The following is a 22,185-nucleotide window of genomic DNA, read 5'->3' as shown; positions in this document are numbered from 1 at the left end:
GCTACAGGAAGACCCTGTCTCAAACAACAACAAAATGTTTTGAAGGAAAGCTCTTGTGTAAAACATAAATAAATTACATTCTGGCCATATGATTTCTCCCTCCCTCCAGGACCCCCAACCCATCAAAGCTGAAGGGAATTTTACTGAGGAAGCTGGCACCCAGAGAGGGGTGGTGTCCTTACTAGGAATACACAGCTGCTTAGTGGCAGGCAGGGGCAGGGCCAAGGCCAAATCAAGCATCCTTATTCCAGTTGTCTGGACTCAGACGACTCCTCTTTCCTTCACAGCTGGTCAGAAGCTCACCTCTGCAGCCTTCCACCTTCCCCTGTTCCCAGCCTGGCCTTATATACCTTGTCTCAATTCGCCAGGCCTTTAGAAGCAGTGGGCAGGGGGACCAGGCTGATGAGGTTATTGTGAACACTCCATAGTCCCCTCTTGTCTCCCCAAACTGTTACCAAATCTGTTTTGTCCTCCTCACGTGTGTTCATGTATAGGGGTAGAGACAGGGACCCAAGGTCCTCTGCAAAAAGGACGGGGATCTCCAAACATTATTTTCATACTGCGAACAAGGGCAATGTCCCTTGATCTTTGTGGAGTCCCCCCCCCCCCCAATCATTACTATTGTTGCGAGCTTAGTTTCTAAAACGCTTTCGTTAAAACAGGAAGATGGCATAACACAAGGAAGAGCAAAGCACTTCAGGACTTCGACTGGCCATACCAGGGAAGATTCTCCTTCCCAGTCTGGAAGGCAGACGGTCCCTCTTCCTGCTAGATCGGGTTTGAGAAATGCTTACCTCTCCCTTAGCCTGGCGAGGAGGCGAAGGTGGGTCTTATTGCCTAGACGATAGTGAGTTGGGCTGAGCGGTGGCTCCAGCGACCAATAGAAGCCGGGGGCGGGGCCTGCTAGTTGGTGGCGGCTGCGGCGGGGCTTGCAGGTTGGTGGACGCAACGTGGGGGAGGGGTGCGGGGGTCGCGGGGGCACTGGGGGTTCCTAGCTGGCCCCCAAATCCTAAGGTGCGGTGGGCAGTGCCCGTTGCCATAGGCTCTGGGCTTCTCTTCCGGCCTGAGCGAGAGGCGCTGCCGGGCGGCGGAGGCTGAGATGGCGGTGGGAGGGTATGCGAGGGTCGGGACGGGGCCTGGTGGCGAATCTGGGGGCTCCAAGCGCCTGGACCCCCAGAAGGACCCTTCTCCTGGTGCATAGGTGGCCAGCGGAGAGCAGGGCTTAAGGGAAAGGTCGAAGGTTAGAAGGCCCTGGAGTCCTGGAGCCCAGCCCCCTTCCCGCGTCTGGCAGGCCTGTAATGGGCCGAGAGTGCTGGCAATGGTGTGGCCACCTTTCCCTTGACTCCCGACTCCATATCTCTTTTTTTCAGGCGTCTGGTGTTGCTGACTCAGCAAGCCTGATAAGCATGAAGCTCCTGTGTTTGGTGGCTGTGGTCGGGTGCTTGCTGGTGCCCCCAGCTCAAGCTAACAAGGTGAGGGAAATGAGCCAGCAGCACCATCCCTGCCTCTCACCCACCATACTTGGAGTGTCTTCCCAGAGCCAAGCTGCAGGTCTTCCTAAGGGTGCAGGGAGTGTAGGGCACAGGTTCCAGGCCAAACTAGCCCTTGACGGAATTCCTTCGAGCAAGCAAGGTTGTTTAGGGACGTTATCCAAATTCCCATTTGGATAATTCCCGTTACCATTCTTTGTCCTAGGTAAAATTAGTCGAGGTTTGTATCTGCTACTCAACTAGGGAATAATCAAATGTAAAAATGCTGTGAGTGTAAAGGCCTGTACAGATGGGAACTTCTGTTTTAAAGCTGACCCACCTGCCTGGAAGGCTCCTGAGATTACTCCCATTCCTTACGGGTAGAGGGCCAGCAGCTGAATCTAGGTGGACTGTGAAGGTCATTGAGCACTAACTAAAACTTTGAAGTGAGGTTGAGTCTCAGCGTTTGCCTCTTTGCCCTACAGGGAATTCTTAATTAGTGCTTTCCTATGGCAACAGCCACTTTTCCTTATTCATCTGTGCCCTTTTTGCCCTCCCAATTCTTATGTAATAAGTTGAGATAGAATTAAGGGAAAATCTGGCTACCCAGCCCACTGGACAGAAATACACAAGTGTGGGGCCCAGGGTACAGGACTGTCACTGTTTGCTGTATATCCTGCACAAACACCCTACTTCAAGAATGGCAGCATTAGGCTACTTACATGAGTCTCTTTTGTTACCTGACTGGTTTCTGTCTTGAGGATGTTGTAGTCTTCTCACAGAACCAGTCCTCACTGAATTGGGAATGCTCAGTAGCATACCTTGCAGAGCAAAGAACTCAATAGCATACCCTACAGAACAAAGAACTAGAAGTTGGTAGCCCAGAGCAGGAATCCTCCCTTTCTGATATATGCTTGTTTTCTTCCAGAGCTCTGAAGATATCCGGTGCAAATGTATATGTCCACCTTATAGAAACATCAGTGGACACATTTACAACCAGAATGTATCTCAGAAAGACTGGTAAGGATTACACATGGTTGGCCCTTCCTGCATCACCTAATTTGAAGTTATCAGTGTTTACTAGAATTCTCGAACCTCCTAAAGATAAGCTATCCCATTCCTGTGGAAAGCCTTACAAAGGAAAATTTTGTCCTTAACCATTTGATAACAGAACTCAGATATGGTGAATTTCAGCTGAGGGATTCCTGGTTAGAAGACTGGATTTTGTTTTACTTTGAATTTGAATCTTTATTGTTATATGCAAAAGAGTAGTAGATAAGCTGGGAGAGGTAGGTATTATGGATACATACTGGGGAACAGTCAATGCTTTTGCAAAGCTCTATTACCTGTATTCTGTGCTAGTCTCATAGCAACCTTATAAGGTAAATGGATTAGATACTGTTTCCATTTTATAATTGCATAGACTGAGGTCAAACAGAGATCTTCAATTATGTTTCTGGAGTCTCTGCTCTTGAGTTCATTTCTTGGTGCCTTGCTTTTGAAAAGGGAGGAATAACCAAAAATTCATTCAGTCAAAGAAGATCAGTGAAAGGAAGTGTAAACATTGTTGTAGAAGGAATGGTTTAAGGAACTGGAATCTCCCTGAAAAAGGAGAGAACCTAGGGATATTTGATGAATGATCAAGACAAGGCAAAAGGCTGGCATTCTGGGGCTGGCTGGGGGTCTGTGGGATTGGGTGTGGGTGCAGATCAGGTGGGCTCAGTGTAGTAGAAATGGAGCCAGTGGCTGAAAGCTTCAGGGAACTAGCCCTCAGTGTGAGTTAGGAAAACATTTCTAATTCTGGTAGTTTTAGGATGGGAAGCCTCATCCTTGAAGGCATTGGAGTACACATGAGGTGAGGTTGCTGTAGATGCATAGTATTGGAGGGGGCTATTTCTTTGTACATCGGGATCACTAGGTGAGCTTTGAGAAAATGCAGATTCCTAGCACCCTTCTTCCAAGATTTTGATTTAGTAAATATGGTAGTGGCGTGGGACTTCTTCAGGTGTCCTTGATGGCATTGATCCAGAGCAACAGGTGAGACTTTTCCAATTGGTTGTTTTCAGACTTGTAGATAGCAGTCTGATTTTCTGAGATGCAGTATAGGTGGATGCATAGACTGGATCCACCCTTCATGGCTTCCACGCTAACATGACCATTTGTTAACTGTGTGACAGATTTCTTAATCTTCACTGTACTTTGATTTCCTTATGTGTGCAGTAGTATTTTGAGTGCGAAATATGTATACATACATGAGTTTGTATAGCACTTAGAATGATAACCTGGCACATACTAAGTGCTATATAAATGTTAGCTGATATTATTATTAATAATATATTATCATTCCTAGAAGTCACATAGTCAAACGTAATGCTATAGCCCTAGGAAATAGCTCCTCTAGGACTAATTCTTATGCTTTTTATTGACTGGATGGATTCACAAAACCCTAAAACATGGAAGCCTGGGAGAGACCTCAGTCATCAGCAAAGACACTGTTGGGCTCTCCTACCCCTACACTGGATAACAAGGCTGCATCCCACTTTCCTCATGCAAGCAGATTCTGCTACTGGCAAATGTTAGTAACCCTGTCCTGGGGTTATAACATGGCCTGGAAAACCCAAGCTTGGCTGCCCAGAGGATGAAGTCCTGCCTAGAACTCTCAGGGTATAGTTTAACCCTTTTTTCTCTTTAGAAGTCAGACTTGGGGAGCTGCCTAATGAACAATTTTTTTTTAATATTTTTATTTTATGTATATGAGTGTATTGCTTGCATATACATAGGTGCACCCATGTCGTGCAATGCCCACAGAGGTCAGAAGATGGTGTCAGATCTGCTAGAACTGGAGTTATGAATGGTTGTTAGCCATCACGTGAGTGCTGAGAGTCACCATGTGGGTGCTGGGAATTGAACTCAGGTCCTTTGCAAGAGCAGCCAGTATTCTTAACCACTGAGCCATCTCTCCAGCCCCTGATGAGCAGTCTTATATCAAGAACCTTACATCAAAGCAGTTCTAGTAGGTAGAAACCAAAGCTTAGAGGTGAGACCTGAGGATTCTAGGGCCCAATACCATTGATCCTGCCTGAGTGCCATCAGTTGCTTACTTGGAGCCCTTTAGGTGGGGCTTGACCTTAATCTTCAAGTCTTAGTGCTAGGATCGGAAAGTTTTTTGACTCTTCAGGTCTCTGCCACATTTTTATTCTGCTGTCCTGTGTGTTCCCTGCTAGTGGTGTAAATTGAGGCCAGGACCTTCAATGCAGGCCTGATATAGTGGCTAAGCCATGTGTATTCCTGTGTTGCTGGTATCCTGCCATCTGTGTTGAAAGTCCATGTTGGTGGGTCTGTTAAAGTGTTACAGAGACAAGTCTCAGATGACTTGTTAAAGTCCGCAAATGCTTCCTACCTGCCTCCTATGCAGTATCTCCAGTATAACCCACAAGTGCACAGTTTGATCAAATTTAGCTTTCATTATAAATGAAAAAAACTGAAGCCCAGAGAGATTAAGTAAGTTACCTGAAATCACACTGTATGAGTTAGAGAACAGAGAATTATATCCAGCCTGTCTTTCCCTTTCACCCACCCTCAATGTTCCCTGCCCAGCCGCCAAGAGGTAAATGGAAACCCTTCTTAGGAAAGCAAGAAAATATTTAGGGTCTCAGTAACTCCCAGGACAGCCAAAGAGGGAAGAAATATTTTAGCTTTTTATTGTTGTTCTCCCTTTCCCCTTACATCCTGTTTCCCTGGGCAACAGAGTTCCAAATTGAAGAAATCAGGTTGGCTTCCTGATTCTACACCTTGGCCTTCTGGGCACATTCACAGGTCCCATTGAGGCACTGGAGCATCTTCTAGACCCATAGCCCTTGTGACTTGGGAAAGGGAAGACTCTGCTCCTAGGAGACTTAATTTGCTGGTGTAGAGAAGGTGGCATTCTCCCTGGATAGGAATGATGAACAATTGATTTGTTTGTTTGTTTTAGGTTTTTTTTGAGACAGTCTCACATAGCTCAGGGCAGCCTTGAAGTCAAGTTCCTTTTGTCTTAGCTTTCTGAGAACTGGGATTACAGGTATGCACCACTATTCCTGGCCCCAGTGACCAATGGAAACTTGCCTATCCGTGAGCAATTTCCAGAGGAGGCAGTATGCAGGGCCTACAGGTAGTACCCCTAGGTACAGTAGAGAGACAGACCCATTCCTGCAGAAAAGGATAGGTGGTTGCAACTGCTATTCAGAGGTGGAACCAGGGTCATCAGAGGTTTAGTTAAACTTGTGTATGCCATAGACTGGAAATAAGGAGAAACGGAGTCTTTTACAGAACGTTCCTCCCTTATTTCAGTACATGATCTTCACCTTGCACAGAGGCAGAAACCCAGCCTGACACCCTGGAAGATAGGACTTGATTGTTTTCAGGGAGCCATGTTGCCATGTTTAACCTTTAGAGCTAGGAGAACATTTTTTTTTTTTTTCTTTTTGAGATAGGGTCTCACTATGTAGCTGTGGCTGGCCTGGAACTTGTTATATAGAGCAGAATGACCTTGAATTTAGAGGTCCAACTGTCTCTGCCTCCTGAGTACTGGGATTAAAGTCATATACTAATCTGACCCTAGAATAGCCTTTTAAAGGTTACCTGGGTCTCCTTGTGTTAACTGCAGCATCTGACAAGAGAGGACAGCCCAGAACACAGATAGTGACAGAATCAAGGCAAGATCTGGGCTTGGGCATCCACTCTAACATACCTGGTTCACCTCTCTCAACCTTTAAGGGGCATCTTTTCTTCCCAGTGATCATGGTTTTCCTGTGGGGGTTGGCAACTTGCTGATCCAGGGATTGCTGGCAATGAGAATACTAACTGCAGAGACAGGTTAAAGCCCAGCTGAGACTGAATCAGCTGTGGGTGGTGGGCCAAGGACTCACACACATGCTAGAGCTGCCACTTCTGCTGTCCTGGGCTTGCACCTCTTGTTTTAATGCACAGTCTGCCCACATTGCTCAGGAACACTGTTGGTGACAGTGGGCTGTGGGGGCTCACTCTCAGAGCATGTGATGCATTTGTCACTCTCAGAGCCCTGGCCAGCACCATGCTAATACAGGGGATATAGAGACATGTAAGGTGTAACTCCCGTCTTCAAGGGACTTTACATCCACTGGGTAGAACAGTGCAAATCAAGGTAGGGTTAAGTATGTGATGGGGATGAGGCAAGGGAGCTGACAGTGGGAATGGTCAAACATTAAGGCTAAATCCTCTTGAGTGGAAAAGGGAGGTAGGTGGAACCACATATTCCTAGCAAGGGTAGTTTAGGATCTGGCTCCTTGGAGAACAGCCCAGCAGGTCAGCCTCGCTCTGGGGTAGGGGGCAGGGAGCTGGGGAAGTGGCAGGAGATCAGGCTGTAATTAGGGCCTGAGAGAGGCTATAGAGACCTGCTGGAGCCGTTGGTTTGCCTGGACCCTGGAGGGGCTATGGAGGCACTAACTGGTTTTAAGCTGAAGAATAATGTAACAGGAGTTTTGTTTTGATATGGTTACTTGGCCACTAAGGGAAGGTAATATTAGGCACCAAACTTGAGACAAAAGGGCAGTAGGGAGACAGGAACATTTGCCCAGGGAAAGATAATGAGAGCCCCAGCTGAGATGCCAGAATGGGAGGAATAAAGAAGATGGGGTTGAGACGTGAACAGAGACAAATGTGAGGAGGTTTGTTTATCTGTGAACTATACTGGAAATCTGAAGGCCTGCAGCAGATGTAAACTCTGACTTAAAATTTTTAAGATCGTGAAATTATGAAATTTCACATGAATCACATTTTAATACACTGTATGATGGGTGAATAAGGCTGTCCATTGTACCATTTCTTTCTTTGGATTCTCAGGCATGGTTTGGCAGTGTAAGAACTCTGAAATATGAACATATTCAATATAAAGTAAATACGTGGATTTTTTAAAGTGTATTTTAGACATTTTAGAAAAGTATAATCCTGATATTTGGTGGATTGGATGTAAGGAAAAAGAGATGTCACAAATGACTTCCACGCTTGACTTGGTTGGCAGAGTAGATTCTGGGGGTGCCTTCTCTGCCAGCCCTCTCTAACACACACCACACCCCACTCCTCAGCCAGTGTGAAGATCGGGGATCTAGAGGACAGTACACAGAGGAGGTGGAGTTCTTGGCCCCTACAGAACCCTCAGGTGTAAATGCAGTCGATGGATATAAAGAGTCCAGCTCATAAGAAGACAGAAGACCTAATGGGGGATTTAGGCCAGAGACTTATGAGCTGAATACAAGAAGAATGCAGCACAGGAGAGGGCAGCTGAGGGCAGGCTCTGGGACCATTGATGAGTATGGTGCTGGCATGGAGGTGTGCTGGCGAAAGGCCAGGAAGCTGTTGGCTGAGAAGGGAGTTCTGCAGGCAGGCCTTGCCCTTTATAAACCTCTGCCCTTCTTGGGAGTCCCTACTTAGGGACTTCTCTAACCCCTCAGTTCCCTTCTACTTGCCTCCTGGGCCTCAAGGTGGGAGGACCTTCCTAAGCCCTTGCTGTTTGTGTTGCAGTAACTGCCTACATGTGGTGGAGCCTATGCCAGTGCCTGGCCATGATGTGGAGGCCTACTGCCTACTGTGTGAGTGCAGGTACGAGGAGCGCAGCACTACCACCATCAAGGTACTTCGGGTTTGGGGGCCATATATACCTGCCCTATCCCTGGCTATCCTGTACCCATCATTTTTGCTCTCTTAAACATTCCAAGGTCTAGTGCAGGCACAGGGACCTTGTCCCCACACCTTTGAGAGGTAGGCTTTCTTCCTTGACATCTCTGCCGTGGCTCCTATGCAGTGAGAAATGAGAACTCTGACAGCTGTTTGAGACTCTGTTTCCCTTCCTCTCCCAGGCATTTAGTACATCTTCTTTGGGTGGCTGAATGTCTGGTGCCATGCATGGTGCTGGAGTAGAGGTAAGCTCTTCCAGAGCTTGTAGTTTAGTCAGGCTTCCAAAGTGATGTCCCTCCTTTGAGAAAACCTCTGTGAGCACATGAGGTGTTGGGTGCTGGCACTTGGTTTTTACTTTTTCCTGAGTCTTGTCCTCATTAACCATCTGGGTGAACTGAGGAGAGAAGTGATAGACAGCTGCCACATAGGAATGAAGAAGGGTATCCCAAAATCCTAATCTATTCTTCTGCCACTTGGCAGGACCTGATCAGACCTGGCCTCATAGAGGCCATGAAGCCACCCCCTCTTAGCCATATTTCTGCTTATTCTCTAATGGATCTAAAAATAATTTCAGAAATAATTCACATGAGTTTAAATAATTCATATGAATCCTCCCTTAGGTTCCTGCTTTTGAGGTGTTTGGAGGGACAGTAGTCTTCACGCTATCTCTCCCTACCTACCCTAGGGAACCGTGGCCCTTTCCTGGCCTAGACCTCCCCTCTCCCCCTTTAGGTGGAAAGTAGCTGCCTGCCTTCCTCTATCCTTGTCAGGCTGTGCAGGTTGCACTCTGTTCACCCTCCTGCCTGGGGGCAGCCTCTCCTGCTTCTCACTGGTTCTGAACTCCCTCTATATGCCCCATCTTCTAGGCACCATCTATATGCCCCAAACCTGAGTTCAGAGCCTCTCTCTATTTGGAAGGGAAAGTCTTCCCAGCTTGGAGACCTCATCAGACACAATCTCCTAACCCTTCACATTTCCCTCTACCTAGGAGCCCCTGCTTGAGGTTCAGCTCAGATAGCCCCAGCCTGCCTTCTCTGTGCCCTTTCCTGGGTGTAAGCAATATACCCTGATTGTTCACCCTGTTAAAGGGACGTGAGTTCTGCTGCCCTAGTTCAGGAGGAAGTGGGTCCAGTTGAACTTGGCTTTTCACTAAACTTAGCAGCAACCTCAAAAGTCCTGAGATTTTCCATTTTCTACGTGTATTTGTGTGCATGTGGAAGCCACAGTCACTGTTGGGCATCTTCTTCAGCTGTACTCCATCTTATTTTTTTGAGGCAGAACCTGGAGCCCACCAATTCAGCTAAACTAGCTGGTGAGCAAGCCCTAGGGATTCTCCTGTCTCCACTCCCCAGCACTGGGCTTATAGGTGCATACAGTCACACCTGGATTTTTATTTGGGTTCTGGGGAATCAATCTCATATCCTCATGTCCACTTTACTGACAGAGCCATCTTCCTAGCCTCTGTTTGTTTTTTGTTTTTGAACCCCTTCTTATTGTCAGGACAAGACTGGCAATTGCTAGGCATTTTGGAGGTAGGAAAAGCATTTGAGGTAGAGTCAGTAAAGTTAAGTTTAAGTTTTATCTCTGCATTTTCTAGCTTTGGGTCCTAGGTGAGTTATTTGGCCTTGTGGTTCTCAGTGTGGCTATCACAAACCCCCAGGGCCATTTTGGGTTGTGTGAAGGTGCTTCTGTGGACTAATCCGTGACAATTACAGAGACCATGAGTGCTGAAAGTCCTCTAGAGCACTCACTGGGAAATACTGAATCAGCCTCGTTGAATCTGTCCTTTAAGGAAAAATTTTTTTGGTTACGTTTTTCTTTATTTGATGGGGACACATGCCACACCATGCATTCAGAAGTCAGTTCTTTCCTTCCACTCTATGGGTCCCAGAGATTGAACTCAGCTCATTAGGCTTGGTGTCAGTGAGCCATATTGCTGGCCTGAATCTATCCTTTCTGTAAGACATGTTTATTATAGCTTGGGAGGCTTCCCATGGGGGAGATGGTTGAAGCTGTCATCCTAAAATGCCTTCCCCTCCTTCGGGGAGAGTAGATTGGCCTTAACCCCAGGTTGCAAACTTTTGCTGAGTCTGCCTCACAACATGGACTAGTGCACCCTCTCAGGACACAAGTTGTCCCTTCCTATCCTGCAGTCGCAGTGGGCCTAGCTTGGAATCCCAGGCTTACTCTTCTTGGTCTGTGCTCCCAGCTGGTCCTCCTTGCTCTAGCCTAGTTTCTCATGAATCTCTACTCTGATACAGGCTCATATACTTCCAGGTAGCCCCAGCTTGTCACCCCACCTCAGAGCCACTTGGATGTCTGGCAGTAGTTTCTTCTCTCATCCACTTGTCATTTTAGTGCCTGCCTGAACACTCTTTGTCATGGAACAGAGCATTTGTCATGGGCCATCCCCCTTCTTTCCGTGCCCACACTGCTCCTAGTCCCAGTGCCCAGTTTGAGTGGTCACTGGCAGCTAACATAGTTGGCATAAGACTAGAAATGGGGTTATGGCCCTGGATGTTGGTTCACAGGACAATACCGGGTCTCTTCTTTAGGTCATCATCGTCATCTACCTGTCTGTGGTAGGGGCCCTCTTACTCTACATGGCCTTCCTGATGCTGGTGGACCCTCTGATTCGAAAGCCGGATGCTTACACAGAACAGCTGCATAATGAGGAGGAGAATGAGGTAACATCGCCCTGGGCTCTCAGCATTTAGTCCCTAGGCCAAACCCCAAAGCAGGGGTGTCCCCTCCTCCCAGATTTTGCATCTTCAGGTTGCTTTCTCCTGTCCATTTTCTAACTCATCACCAAGACAAAGCAGCTAGCAGCCTCTGTCTTCTAGATACAGAAGGCAGTGGCCCTGAACTTTCCTAACATCGGACACCAGGCAGCCTCAGTGCATGGTCATATTATGCTAGGGTAGAGAGTGGGGATGGAGGATGCACCAGTCAGGGCCTGTACACATATAGTACACATGATATACTGCTCACTCAGGTTAATGACAAGTCAGTAGAAGACTTGGAGGCAGCAGGTTTTTCTTTTGTTTACTGATTCCACAAACAGTCTGTCAAGTGAATGCTCAGTTCACAGCTTGGCCCTGGGAGCTGGAGGCAGAGGCAGAATCTCAGGAACTACAGGGGTCAAGTGGGTGGTGGTGCCCCAGCACTGGCATGTATGGATACAAAATTTGGGTTTCTAAGGATAAGTGCTAGGATGGTGACAAGTAGAGCTGACCAGGAAGCTTAGCTAGATTAGTGAAGGCCTTAAATGTCAGGCTACAGGGTTTTGACTATATGGGAAGGAAATGGGGAACCATCCCACCTGGCAGCCTGCACACCCCATCTGAGGGACACAGTCCTTGAGCTCTGTCGCTGGCCTACATTGCTGGAAGATACTCCTGTCTGTCAGTGGAACAAGTGATCCTGTGAGGGAATTTAGGCATGCCCAAATCAACACACAGTGGGAAAGCACATCAGCCATGTCTAAGCAATATCTAGGAGATTTAGTTGAAGGAACTAGGAGATGTGTAGCTTAAAGAAGAAAGAAACTTGAAGGAGCATGCTGGCTACCTTCCAATGTTTGTAGAGGAGAGCTCGGCCTCACCCAGGGGACAGAAGGACCCACTGGTGGGAATAGGACATTGAGCAGGACCATGTAGCGAGTATCCTTACAAACCACATAGTTTGATGATAGAGGGAAGGGCTCCCTTTTAAAGCAGTAAGTTGTGGGTTACCAGAAGTAAAGAGGCCTAGGTCAAACTGCCCTGGGCAGTTATAATTTTAGAGCTTTTCAAGTTCTGAATTGGAGACAGGAAAGGGCAAATTCCTACCCAGAGTGAGGACACAGGTTCAGGTCTGTGCAAAGTTCCCCTGGTGGTATGGGTCTAGGCCAGCACAGACAAGGGAGGATAAGGACAGGTAGGCAGGCAGCAGGGAGCCTGCCATTCCCACCAGCCTTGCTGCTTCTGGTACCTGCCTGGACTATTCCAAGTCTGTCCCCAGCCTCCTGTTGGCATGGATGTGACCAAAGGTGGAGGAGAGGTGAAGAGTCTGACCTCCCCCGGAGCTGGGGCTAGGGAGGTGGTAGCACTGACAATTGGGTGGTCTGTGCTTGAGAGGAAAGCTTGCCTGCCTACCCAGTTATTAATGTAGAGTAATAGCAGCTCTGATAGGAGAAGAGCATCACTAATAAACACTGGGCGATTAGGGATAATGTGGTAATTGCAGTCCTGGCCAAGGAGTAATTGAGAGATGCAGCCGATGATTACACAGCCCGCGCCATGGTTCTCCAGGAATGTATGGCTCTCGGGCACGGCCTTGCCATGTCTCCTGCCATCCTAGATAGGGAGCCAGGGGAAGGGCAGCTTGCCATCACTAGGTCTGAGCCCAGGCCTTTCTTCCTACAATAGACCTGAGTGTTCCCCACTTGGATTATGTCTTCAGGGAGCCTTGTGGATTTGGTCAGTCTAGTTCCTGGGGGCAGGACCTGAATCAGGGTAGATGCTTCCTGCATGCAGGTTTGGCTTTGTAGGAAGGAGGATTCTCTAAGGAAGATTGCTATCTGGCCATATAAGGGATGCAGCAAGCTGTCACAAGCAGGTTTAAGCCAAAGCATATGAGTCCATTCCTCATCTGTAGAGGATAGGCTGGGTGACATCCCTCACATCACACCCCAGGTCTTCTAAGGGTCATAAAAAGGTTTGTTTAGTTTCTTAGAGACCCTGACCTGAGGTATAGCCTATACTCTACACAGTGTCCCACACTGTATTGGGGTGAGAGCAGGATAATTCTCATTTAGTACCCTCATGGTGGGCCAGAAGGTGCTGTCTGGTTGCAGTACTTGGCATCACTGCTCCTTCCCCTGACTTGCTGTGTTTCTGCATAATGTTCCAGGAGTAGGTGCCTGTGGTTCAGCAATTCCCATCCTCTCCTGCTGTGTTCAGAAATTCTGTAAGAGGTACTAAGTCCTTGGGCCTATCCACAAGCTTAAGCCCCAAGACAGCCAAAACCAGGTGACTAGGATGGGACCACAGAGGCTAGTAGTTAAGATCTGACTTTGTGGGATGGCAGTCATTGAGGAAACCTGGGAAAGAATACTCTCTGGCCCCCAGGATATCCCCCTCACTTCTCCCAGGAACCTAGGGCCCAGACAAAGGTGAAACCTGGAGGCTAGAACCTTTCTCAATATTGGGGCCTCCTGGGTTCTATCACCCCAATTCTTTTATCCAGGAGCTTTCTGCCAGGGGCTGCAGGCCTGGAAAGGGAAAGGGAGGTATCCCCCACAGCGCAACCCCGTCCATAGGAGATGAAAGCCTGTCATGCTCTCTTTGAAAGCGCTGGCAGAGCCTCAGTGGGCCTGGCTGCTGGGCGCTGCCTCCCCGGATTCCAGTGGCATTAGGTCTAATCCCTGGGCTCAGACGCCCTTTGAAAGGAGGAAGCCAGCATGTTTGTGGGGACAGAAGTGGCAACAGAGCTGTTTTAGATGTACAAGGCTGGCCCTCTTTGAAGAGGGAGAAATGAGGGTTTCTCTGAGGCTCTAGCTGTCTCCACCATGCTCAGCATGGGCCCCTGAGCTTTTACAGGGTCTTCAAAGTTCTCACCCCAATTGGGCAGTGGGTAGAGTTCTGAGGCCTGTAGCAGAGAAGAGTGCAAAGTAGACAAAGATGATGAGGATGTTGGAAATGAAGGATATGGAGGGCTGGGAAAAGAGAAAGCAGGGGCTGTTGAGGAGTGGACCTTCCTGCCTGCAGATTGGGTGGGCAGCATGTGCTGAGGATTCTGGCCCTAGGGTCGGACAGTAAAACAAAAGAAACACTGACGTGGACCATTCAGATGGCTTCCTCCCCCTGAGGATAGAATAGGAAGGTACACCATTCAACAGACACTTCTAGAACATCTCAGGGGAATCACTGCACTTCAGAGCAGTCCTAGTCGGGTTCTAGCTATGCCATTGGCTATCCTTGCTGACCTCAGGATGTGGGTTTTCTAAGTGTGGAGTAGATGTAGAGGTTCTTGCTTTCAGTCTCACTGTTGGGATCATGCACCTGAAGGTTTTGCAGGCACTGGAGGCAGCCTGAAGAGGGGCCTCTGGCCCCAAATCTCCTGCTGGCATTTGTCCTTGCTCTAGGCCTGAGGTGATTTGTACCTGCTTTTTTGGTTGTCCATGTGGTTCTGTCTTGGAGAAACCAGTTGAAGAAGGAGACAAGTGAGTCCTAAGACAGGAGACACAGGTATGGGTTGTGACTTGGCCTTGAGCAGCCGTTTGACTCTGGGTAGCAAGGTGATTCCCCCTTCAGAGTTCAAATGGCTCTGCCACAAGATGAGGGTGATGTTGCCCATTTGCGAATGAGTGAGCTTGGGACTAATCCCTATGAAGTACCTGGCAAGGAGACTGGTGGCTCATACTTGTCAGGGTCACATTGGTCAGGTTACTTGGGACCTCTAGAAAACCATCCATATTCATGTCTTTCTATGGGAGGGGCTCCATCTATCCCCTACTTTCTGCCTCCCTGAGACTCAACCCTGGAAGGAGAAGGGTTAGAGGTGGCAGTTTCCCTTGCTGTCTCCATCATCATCTGCCAGCACTGCTGGATGAGGAGGCAGGGATGAGGCCTACTGTAGGTCTTGTAGGAAACAGATGTGGAGTCTCTAATACCTTTTAATCAGACTATTAGCCATGAGGACATGGAACCTCTCAGCAACAGCTTTCTCCCTCTTGGAAGCTGTTTGCTGAGACTTTACATGAGTGCTGATAAATGGAGCTGTGGCAATGTGGTGAGTTGCAACATGCTCCCTTAATGCTCTGCTCTGACTCCCACTCCCTTAGACAGTCTAGGAGCAGAGCTGCTGCTCTCCCACCCTTCCAGTTTGCCCTAGAGAACCCTAGGCCTGCCCTTCCAAGGTCATATCCAGGACAATGCTGGTCCTAAAATGGACAAGCCTGGGAGTAGGGAGTAAAAGCAGCTCCTTTGGGTCACAGAGCTGCAGGTGTGGGGTCAGGGGTCAGTCCTGGTAGGCCAACAGCTTCCCAGGCTGGGTGGGTCTTTGATACCCATCTTATCCCCACAACCATGCTGAGGCCCAGCTGGGCAGAGGTGTGTTCTTTGCATGGACTGCTCAGGAAGTGCAGCAGAGCTTGGGAGCAGCAGAGTCTGAAGGTGGTCTGGCAGCCATGGTCATTCAGAACAGCGCTTCTGACAGGCTGCCTGCCTTCTGCCCTTCCCCTGCCTCAGTGATCCCAAAACGAGGATTTGATACTCATCACACTGAACTTAAATGTTTACTATCTCTGGGTGCTGACAAAGGCTCCTACATTCATTACGTTATTAAGGCCATTTCAGTTTCCACCTTGTGGGTAAAGAAATCAGTTCTGGCTAGGCATAGTGGTGCATGCCTTTAATCCCAGCACTTAGGAGGCAGAGGCAGGCAGATCTCTGTGAGATTGAAGACAGTACATAGCGAGTTCCAAGCCAGCTAGGACTACAGGGAGACCCTGTCTCAAAAAAAAAGAAAAGAAAAAAGAAATTGGTTCTGAGAAGATGACTCACCTAAGGCCATATATATCTGGTAGGGGTCAGAACCAAGATTCAAAGCCAGGTGTGTTTGAGCTTACAGACCCCCTCAACCATTGTGCTAAACTACCAGAGGGAAGGCCACCTGAGCTCCTGTCCTGTGTCTGCCAGTTCACTTGGTGCTTGACGTATGGACTTCCCCCTGCTGGACTCTATCCACTAATCACAAACCAGTGTTTGAGCTGTAGGGCACAGCACATTAGGTCACTAAAGGAATTTTGTGGCACATGCCTAGGATTTCTGTTTTGGTTTGGTTTTTGGTTTTGGTGTGATGCTAGAAATTGGCCCTAGGGATTTTCGCATGTTTAGTGAGTACTTTTCTACTGAGCTCCATCCCCAGTTCTTTTTAAAACTTTTTATCTTAAGACAGGGGCTCACTAAGTTGTTCATACTGGCCTTGAACTTGCTATCCTTCTGCCTCAGCTTCCTAAGTAGCTGGGATTACAAGCCTTCTCCACCACACCTGGCTATGATAGAATTTTAAAAACTGAAATGGGGGACTGGAGAGATGGCTCAATGGTTAAGAGCACTGACTGCCTGCTCTTGCAGAGGACCGGGGTTTGATTCCCAGTACCCACATGGTGACAGATAAACATCTGTAACTCCAGTTCTAGTCTGTAACTCCAACGCCCTCTTCTGACCTCTTCAAGCATTTTACAGTACAGGTGTATTTATATACATGCAGGCAATACACTCATACACGATAAAATAATAAAATATTTTTAAAAAAGATTTAACAACTGAAATGGAACAGAGTTGAGAATATCTATATATCATGCTATGTTTAGTGGAACCCTTTTCCTCTGCATGTGACTATGCCCAGGTCATCAGATAAATATAATTCCTCGTGACAGGCATACAGTAGAAAAAGCCTCAAAAATATAGGTTTATGATATTGAAATCTAGGTTTATGATTTGGAGAAATGAAGTGACTTGTCCAAGGACATTGGCAAGTAGCCCAGTCAGCTTCGTCCTTCCAGCTTCCACTATAAACCTGGGTTCCCTCAACCACTACTACCAGAGCTGTAACCTCTACAGACTCCTCAGCAGGCCCTTTATCCCCCTGGAGCAGAGGAGTCATTTCAGGAGATAGGTGCTGGGGAGTCTAATGCCAGAAGGAGCAGGTAACCCCTGGCCCAGGCACAGAAACCAGGTTCTGTGTACCCACTGCCTGATGCTGCCAGCATTTGCTCCTCAGGTGTTCCTGAGCCTCACCTGGACTGCAGAGGATACCCACTTGGGGTCTTGGGCAGGGGTTCTCCAGGGACCATCTCTAAGTCACCTTAGAAACAAGGTCTCTCAAGGTGAATCACCCAGCTCTGTGCTACAAGGACAGGAATCTCTTCTCCCACTCCCTTTGCTAGCCAACCATCTCTGTACTGCCAGCCCACCTATACCTTGCTGCTCCGCCCTGCTCCCCAGCCTAGCAGCTGTGTGGCGACAGAAGCTGTGCCAGCTCAGGGCATTAGAGGCAAAGTTGCATTTACTGGGCGGCTCTGGGCTTAGAGAGGTGTGCTAATCCTTTAAGAGATGTGTGGCAGGAGATGAGAAGCGGGGAGAGCTGGGGAGGAAATCCCCGTGGGCTGTGGGCCTGGCCCTCGGGTCTAATTCCCCTCCAAAGATCAGCTTTAGGTCCTGCAGGAAATGCACGGGCTCTGGAGCTTCAGAGGCAGAAAAGTGGTAATTAGGGAAAAACTAATGACAGAAGCAGGTCTGAGAGCAAAGGGGAAGGGGGAACAGGGAGGCAGGTAGAGAGGGAGCTGAGCTGACAAGCAGGGGAGTGGTCACAGCAGGCCCGGGAATGGGAATGCAGGGGTCCAGCTTCCACCACTGGCAGACGCTGATGTCCCATCCTCTCTTTCCCGGGGGAAGCAAGCTTTTTGTGTTGTATATATCTAATGCCTCCGCCTCCCCCTCCCGCTGCATGCCAATAGACCCTGCAGCCATGAGCTGTACAGACTAGACTCCTCAGTACACCCCTCACCTCCTGGAGCAGAGGAGCCATCTCAGGGTAGCCAAGGCCTGGTCCCTGGCCTTCCTGCTGTCACCTGGGCAGTAGGGCAGGTCAAGGAGGTCTGCAACGTAGTACCAGCTCTGAGTATTTGGGCCTTAATGTAAGTGAGGTCTTGAAGCTAATACTTCATACTTCCTCTGAGACTTAGGCTTGTGAGGTTTGGGTTGGGACCTGAACTTGAACCAGCTCTGCTAAAATAATGGGCCCCAGAAAATACTCTTCCTGGCCCCGGGCAGACACTATGGCTTTACAGGTTGGACACACTGTTAGGTTCTGCAGCTGAACCTTCAGGAAGCAAACCCACAGCCCTGGCACTTTGTTCCATGCCAGACTCTCATGACCCAGAGTTTAAGCCCCTCCATCCCATCATGCCAGATCACTATTCCTTTCTATTACAGGATGCACGCTCCATGGCAGCACCTGCTGCATCCCTTGGAGGACCCCGAGCAAACACTGTTCTGGAGCGCGTGGAAGGTGCTCAACAGCGGTGGAAGCTACAGGTGCAGGAGCAGCGGAAGACAGTCTTCGATCGACATAAGATGCTCAGTTAGATGACCAACACGTTTGCATCAGGGACTCCGGCCATGACTACCAGCTTCTATAACTGGACGGGGCCAGAGGTTCCCTTCCCTCATTACAGTCTTCCCCACATCTTCCCTTCAAAAGGCATCTGTCCTTCTCCCTCTCTAGAAATGTACTGAACTGTTATCACTAGGGAGATTGATGGAGCCTCTGGTCTCTGTGGGTCTCTGGGATAGAGGGAAGGGAAGGCAAGCCAGAAGGGATGGAGACATTTGAGGCGGACACAGTAGGTGAAATCTATCTCCTTGTTCTACCTTGGCCACCCCTTCCAGCTCCACCTCTTGGGGATCTTATTACCCTTTGAAAGATGGAGCTGTGTCTTTAAGAACATGGTATCCAGGAGGAAAGCATGACCCAGCACTCAGCATGTGCTCCTGGCTGCTGTGGTCCTACTCCTACTTCCTCCAGTGCTAGTACCTCAGCCCCTACTTGGCCTCAGGAACTGTTCTGGTGCCACTGAGCCTGTGGTGGTCTCCAAAGCCCACCTGGAAACCTGATTCCTTCTCTTTGGGCTCCTGGGTCCACTGATGCCTGCCTTTGCCCATGCATCCCCAAGTACTGGCAGCTGTTACCACCCTCATCAGGAGGCCAGGCAGCCTCCCACCACTCCCCAGTGACTGCAGCTGCTGAGCCACAAAGTTGGACCACATGGCATGAGGCTGAGCAGCAGTGGACTTGAATGGCTTCTGTCCTTGGATCCTTACTTGTCCCTGAATTTCAGTGTACCATGCATGGAGACAAATACTTGTCCTTCTCTTGTCTTAGAGTTGTCTGTAAATCAAGGAAGGCTTCATTAAGTTCTGTTTCTCTCATTTTCTGGATTTAAGCAATACAGGGGAACTATACGAAAGTGTTTTAAAAGAGACCTGATTAAGCATGCTGACCCAAAGAAGGGGCAGATCATTGTCCTGGGGAGGTCCAGGCTGAGAGACCCTTGCAAAGCCAGGGTAAAAGACTCACCTGCCAAGGGGAGAGATGCAGACTAAGGTTCTACTTGCACGTAGGCACATCACAAGAAGCCATGATGAACTGGCTGTTGGGAAATGGCCCAACATTGTGTTTTCTTCACCAGTGTGGGATAGTCCTTGGAAAATGCACAGTGCCTGATGTCACCCTCATACCCTACAGGCACATTTGTGGTATAATGTGTTCCCAAGTGAAAGCCAGCAGGTGGTAGGGGAGGGGAGGGTGACTGGAGGGACCAGTCAAAAAAACTGTCCTACAAGGAAGAGTCAGCAGCTTCCAGAGGGTCCACTCAACAGAGTCCAGCTCTAGGTCAGCTTGCCCCTGAATGCATGGTGGGAAGTGTCTAAGGAGAAGACTTTTGGGTTGTATCTGCTGTCCTTCGGGGTTGTCCAGATGAACACGCATGGAAGTTCTGTGGAGCCTGTGTTTGGTTCTTGGTAACAGATTTGGGGCAAGAGAACAACTTGAGTTGGCAGTTTCAGTTTGCAAAGATTGCTGAAGTTCAGAGCTAAGTACAAGTACTCAGGGACAGGAAGGGGTATGATGTGGATGGGACTTAGAGGCAGTATTGGAATCAAGAAAGAAAGCTAATTATGGAATTCTGAGCAAGTGCCCTTAGCAAGCATGAGGTCCATGGTGGAGTTAGCAGGAGGTACGTGGTCATAAATGCAAGACTAGGACTGAGGACCAGTGCTGACCACATGTGTCTGCTGCTAATTCCTGGCATTTTCTCATCCCTCCTAGGGCTCAGCACCTATTAGGAATCTTGCTATTGGCATGTGCTTATTTTATAAAAGAGGCAGATGATCGTTAACTTACCAATAACTCACCTATAACCCAAGGTCAACCTATAACCTAAGGACTCCCTCTGCAGTCCCTCTACCTGAAAGACCTCAAGCATTTTTTTATATTTCATTATTTTTATTTTACGTGTATGAGTGTATTGCTTGCATGTAAGTGCATTGCTCTCAGAAGTCAGAAGAGGGTGTCAGGCCCCCTGGATGTGGAGTTACTGTTTTTAGTCATCATGTGGGTGCTGGGAATCAAACCTGGATCCTCTGCGAGAGCAGCCAGTGCTCTTAACCACTGAGCCTTCTCTCCAGCCCCCCAAGCTTTGTTTCCTAGTCTTGGTTAAGTCCTACAGAAATACCCAGGATCTGGTAGTTTTAAGGATTTGATGGGAAACAAGAACCTGCTGCTAGCTAGAAATCAGCCTCCGCATTAAATAAGATCAGTATATGAAGATTTATGATTAGGAATGAGTGTTCACTAAGTAAGGATTCAATCTGTAACCAAACATCAATCATATAATTCTGATATGCAGACATGGATTCCAGGGTGCATCTCACTTTGATGGAGAGGCCCCCTGCCCCCCAAGGGAGAGGTTGCATAGTCAAGATGGAAAAGATCAGAAGTGGCATTCTTCATCCTATCTCATGGTGGAAAGTGAGCACAATGTAGTGCCCTGTTCAGAAATTCTGTCTCATCCACTCCCCCAGCATGCTGTTGTGTAGCACCTTACCCCTCCTAGAACAGCTGGCTGGGCTTGGCTTTGGTAACTGGAGACTTGGAATTGTTCTCTACAGGTAGAGGCTGGTCAAAAGGAGGTGAATGGAGGTGGAGGCTAGCTGCTTCCTGTGGCCTCCATCACCCTTGCACTTCTGTTTCCTGACAGCCATCCTTACATACCTGCCAACAAAAGCAATCCAGCCCAGCCCAGCTTCTCTGCTCCTTCCTGGGCTACTCAACGCTTCTTTAAGAGGCTCAGTGGGACCACAGCAGGTTCATGGTGTCTCCGGGCCGTTAGCTATTACTGCTAGCAAATGTCTTCTTCTATTTTCCCTTCACCAGACTCTAGAAAATCTTGCATCCTATACCAAGAAAACTGGGACCATTAGGTGTGATCTTAATAATCCTACCTCCATCTGCAAAATTGTCTTTGTTCATATTCATCTTGACCAACTTAGCTGTGTCAACTCAAAACCAACCCACCCCTCAATGGTAGTTCCTGGAACCCTCACTGTCTCCTCAGCCTCACCCTACTTCCTGCCCCTTTCCTTGGCCTGTCAGCCTTCATGGTACCAGGTCCAGTACAGTTGCAGCAAAGTCTCCCTGACACTGTGCCCTCCTATCGCTTTCCAGTCAGCCACTCTGTACGTTCGGTAGGCTGAGCTCCCCCTCCACACCCCTCTCCACAGTTCCCAGTGAGGTTGCAGATGGCTGCAGTTGCCAGTTGCAGAGCATGTCCCTGGTCTTAACCTTCCTAGCCCTCTCTGCTCCATTTGACACCTTGATCTTTCTCCCTTCTTCACAAAGTCCTCTGCTTCGTCTCAGTGACCATGCATGCCCCTTGGGCCTCCTCCCTTGGGCCTCACTATTCCTCCACATCTCTTTGACTATTGCTATTTCTCAGACCTCTGTTCTCAGCCAACTTGACTCAATCTATAAGTCCTCAATCAAAAGTCCTCTCCCTGGAAGTTCATTCTCTTTGGTGTTCATTACAGAATCTGACTCTAGCCAAGGCCTGGCCAAACCCGGGCTCCAGGCTGACTCTCTGGCTGTCAGATGGACAGTCCTCTGGGCACCCCAGCATCTGTTCAAAACCAGTATGTCTGTGATTAAACGCACCTTTGCCCCAAATTGGTTCCTTTTACATTCTTTATCTTATCTGGTAGTGCCACCACCTGCCAACTTGTTCAAGCCAATAACTGGGGTTGTCGATTCTTGATTCTTCCCTTGATTGCAGCTCTTGCATCCAGTCACCCCAACCAACTTTACCACCAAATAGTTCAAGTGTCTTCCCCTCCCCTCCCTGCCTGCTATCCCTGCCCTAGTTCAAGTTCACAATTGTTCACTCACTGGCCATTCTTAGGAACCATCAGAGAGCTTGTGT

The 22,185-nt window shown here is 48.6% G+C and overlaps 1 protein-coding gene across 2 annotated transcripts; it reads left to right on the top strand.

The window, feature by feature from the left end:
- Nucleotides 1-816: 816 nt before the first annotated feature.
- On the top strand, nucleotides 817-21,932 carry Tmem9 (transmembrane protein 9). 2 transcript variants are annotated; one of them, XM_008830287.3, is made up of 6 exons: nucleotides 817-935; nucleotides 1,371-1,472; nucleotides 2,398-2,489; nucleotides 8,007-8,115; nucleotides 10,715-10,846; nucleotides 18,143-21,932. In XM_008830287.3, the coding sequence occupies exons 2-6, from the start codon at nucleotides 1,407-1,409 to the stop codon at nucleotides 18,293-18,295; spliced, it is 552 nt and encodes a 183-aa protein (XP_008828509.1). In that variant the 5' UTR covers nucleotides 817-935; nucleotides 1,371-1,406; the 3' UTR covers nucleotides 18,296-21,932. The 2 variants fall into 2 exon arrangements, with proteins under 2 accessions (XP_008828509.1, XP_017652932.1); XM_017797443.2 differs by lacking the exon at nucleotides 817-935 and adding an exon at nucleotides 1,026-1,113.
- The last annotated feature ends 253 nt before the right edge of the window (nucleotides 21,933-22,185 follow it).

This window comes from Nannospalax galili, unplaced genomic scaffold, assembly GCF_000622305.1.
Source record: "Nannospalax galili isolate Female #2095 unplaced genomic scaffold, S.galili_v1.0 scaffold113, whole genome shotgun sequence".
Lineage (NCBI taxonomy): Eukaryota > Metazoa > Chordata > Mammalia > Rodentia > Spalacidae > Nannospalax > Nannospalax galili.
This window is presented reverse-complemented; position numbering and strand designations above follow the sequence as displayed.

Bases quoted from the DNA above. Each gene is read 5' to 3' on its own strand.
- Tmem9 (XM_008830287.3), top strand. From the start codon at position 1,407: ATGAAGCTCCTGTGTTTGGTGGCTGTGGTCGGGTGCTTGCTGGTGCCC. The intron at 1,473-2,397 runs GTGAGGGAAATG...GTTTTCTTCCAG, and splicing joins CCCCAGCTCAAGCTAACAAG to AGCTCTGAAGATATCCGGTG. The intron at 2,490-8,006 runs GTAAGGATTACA...TTTGTGTTGCAG, and splicing joins AATGTATCTCAGAAAGACTG to TAACTGCCTACATGTGGTGG.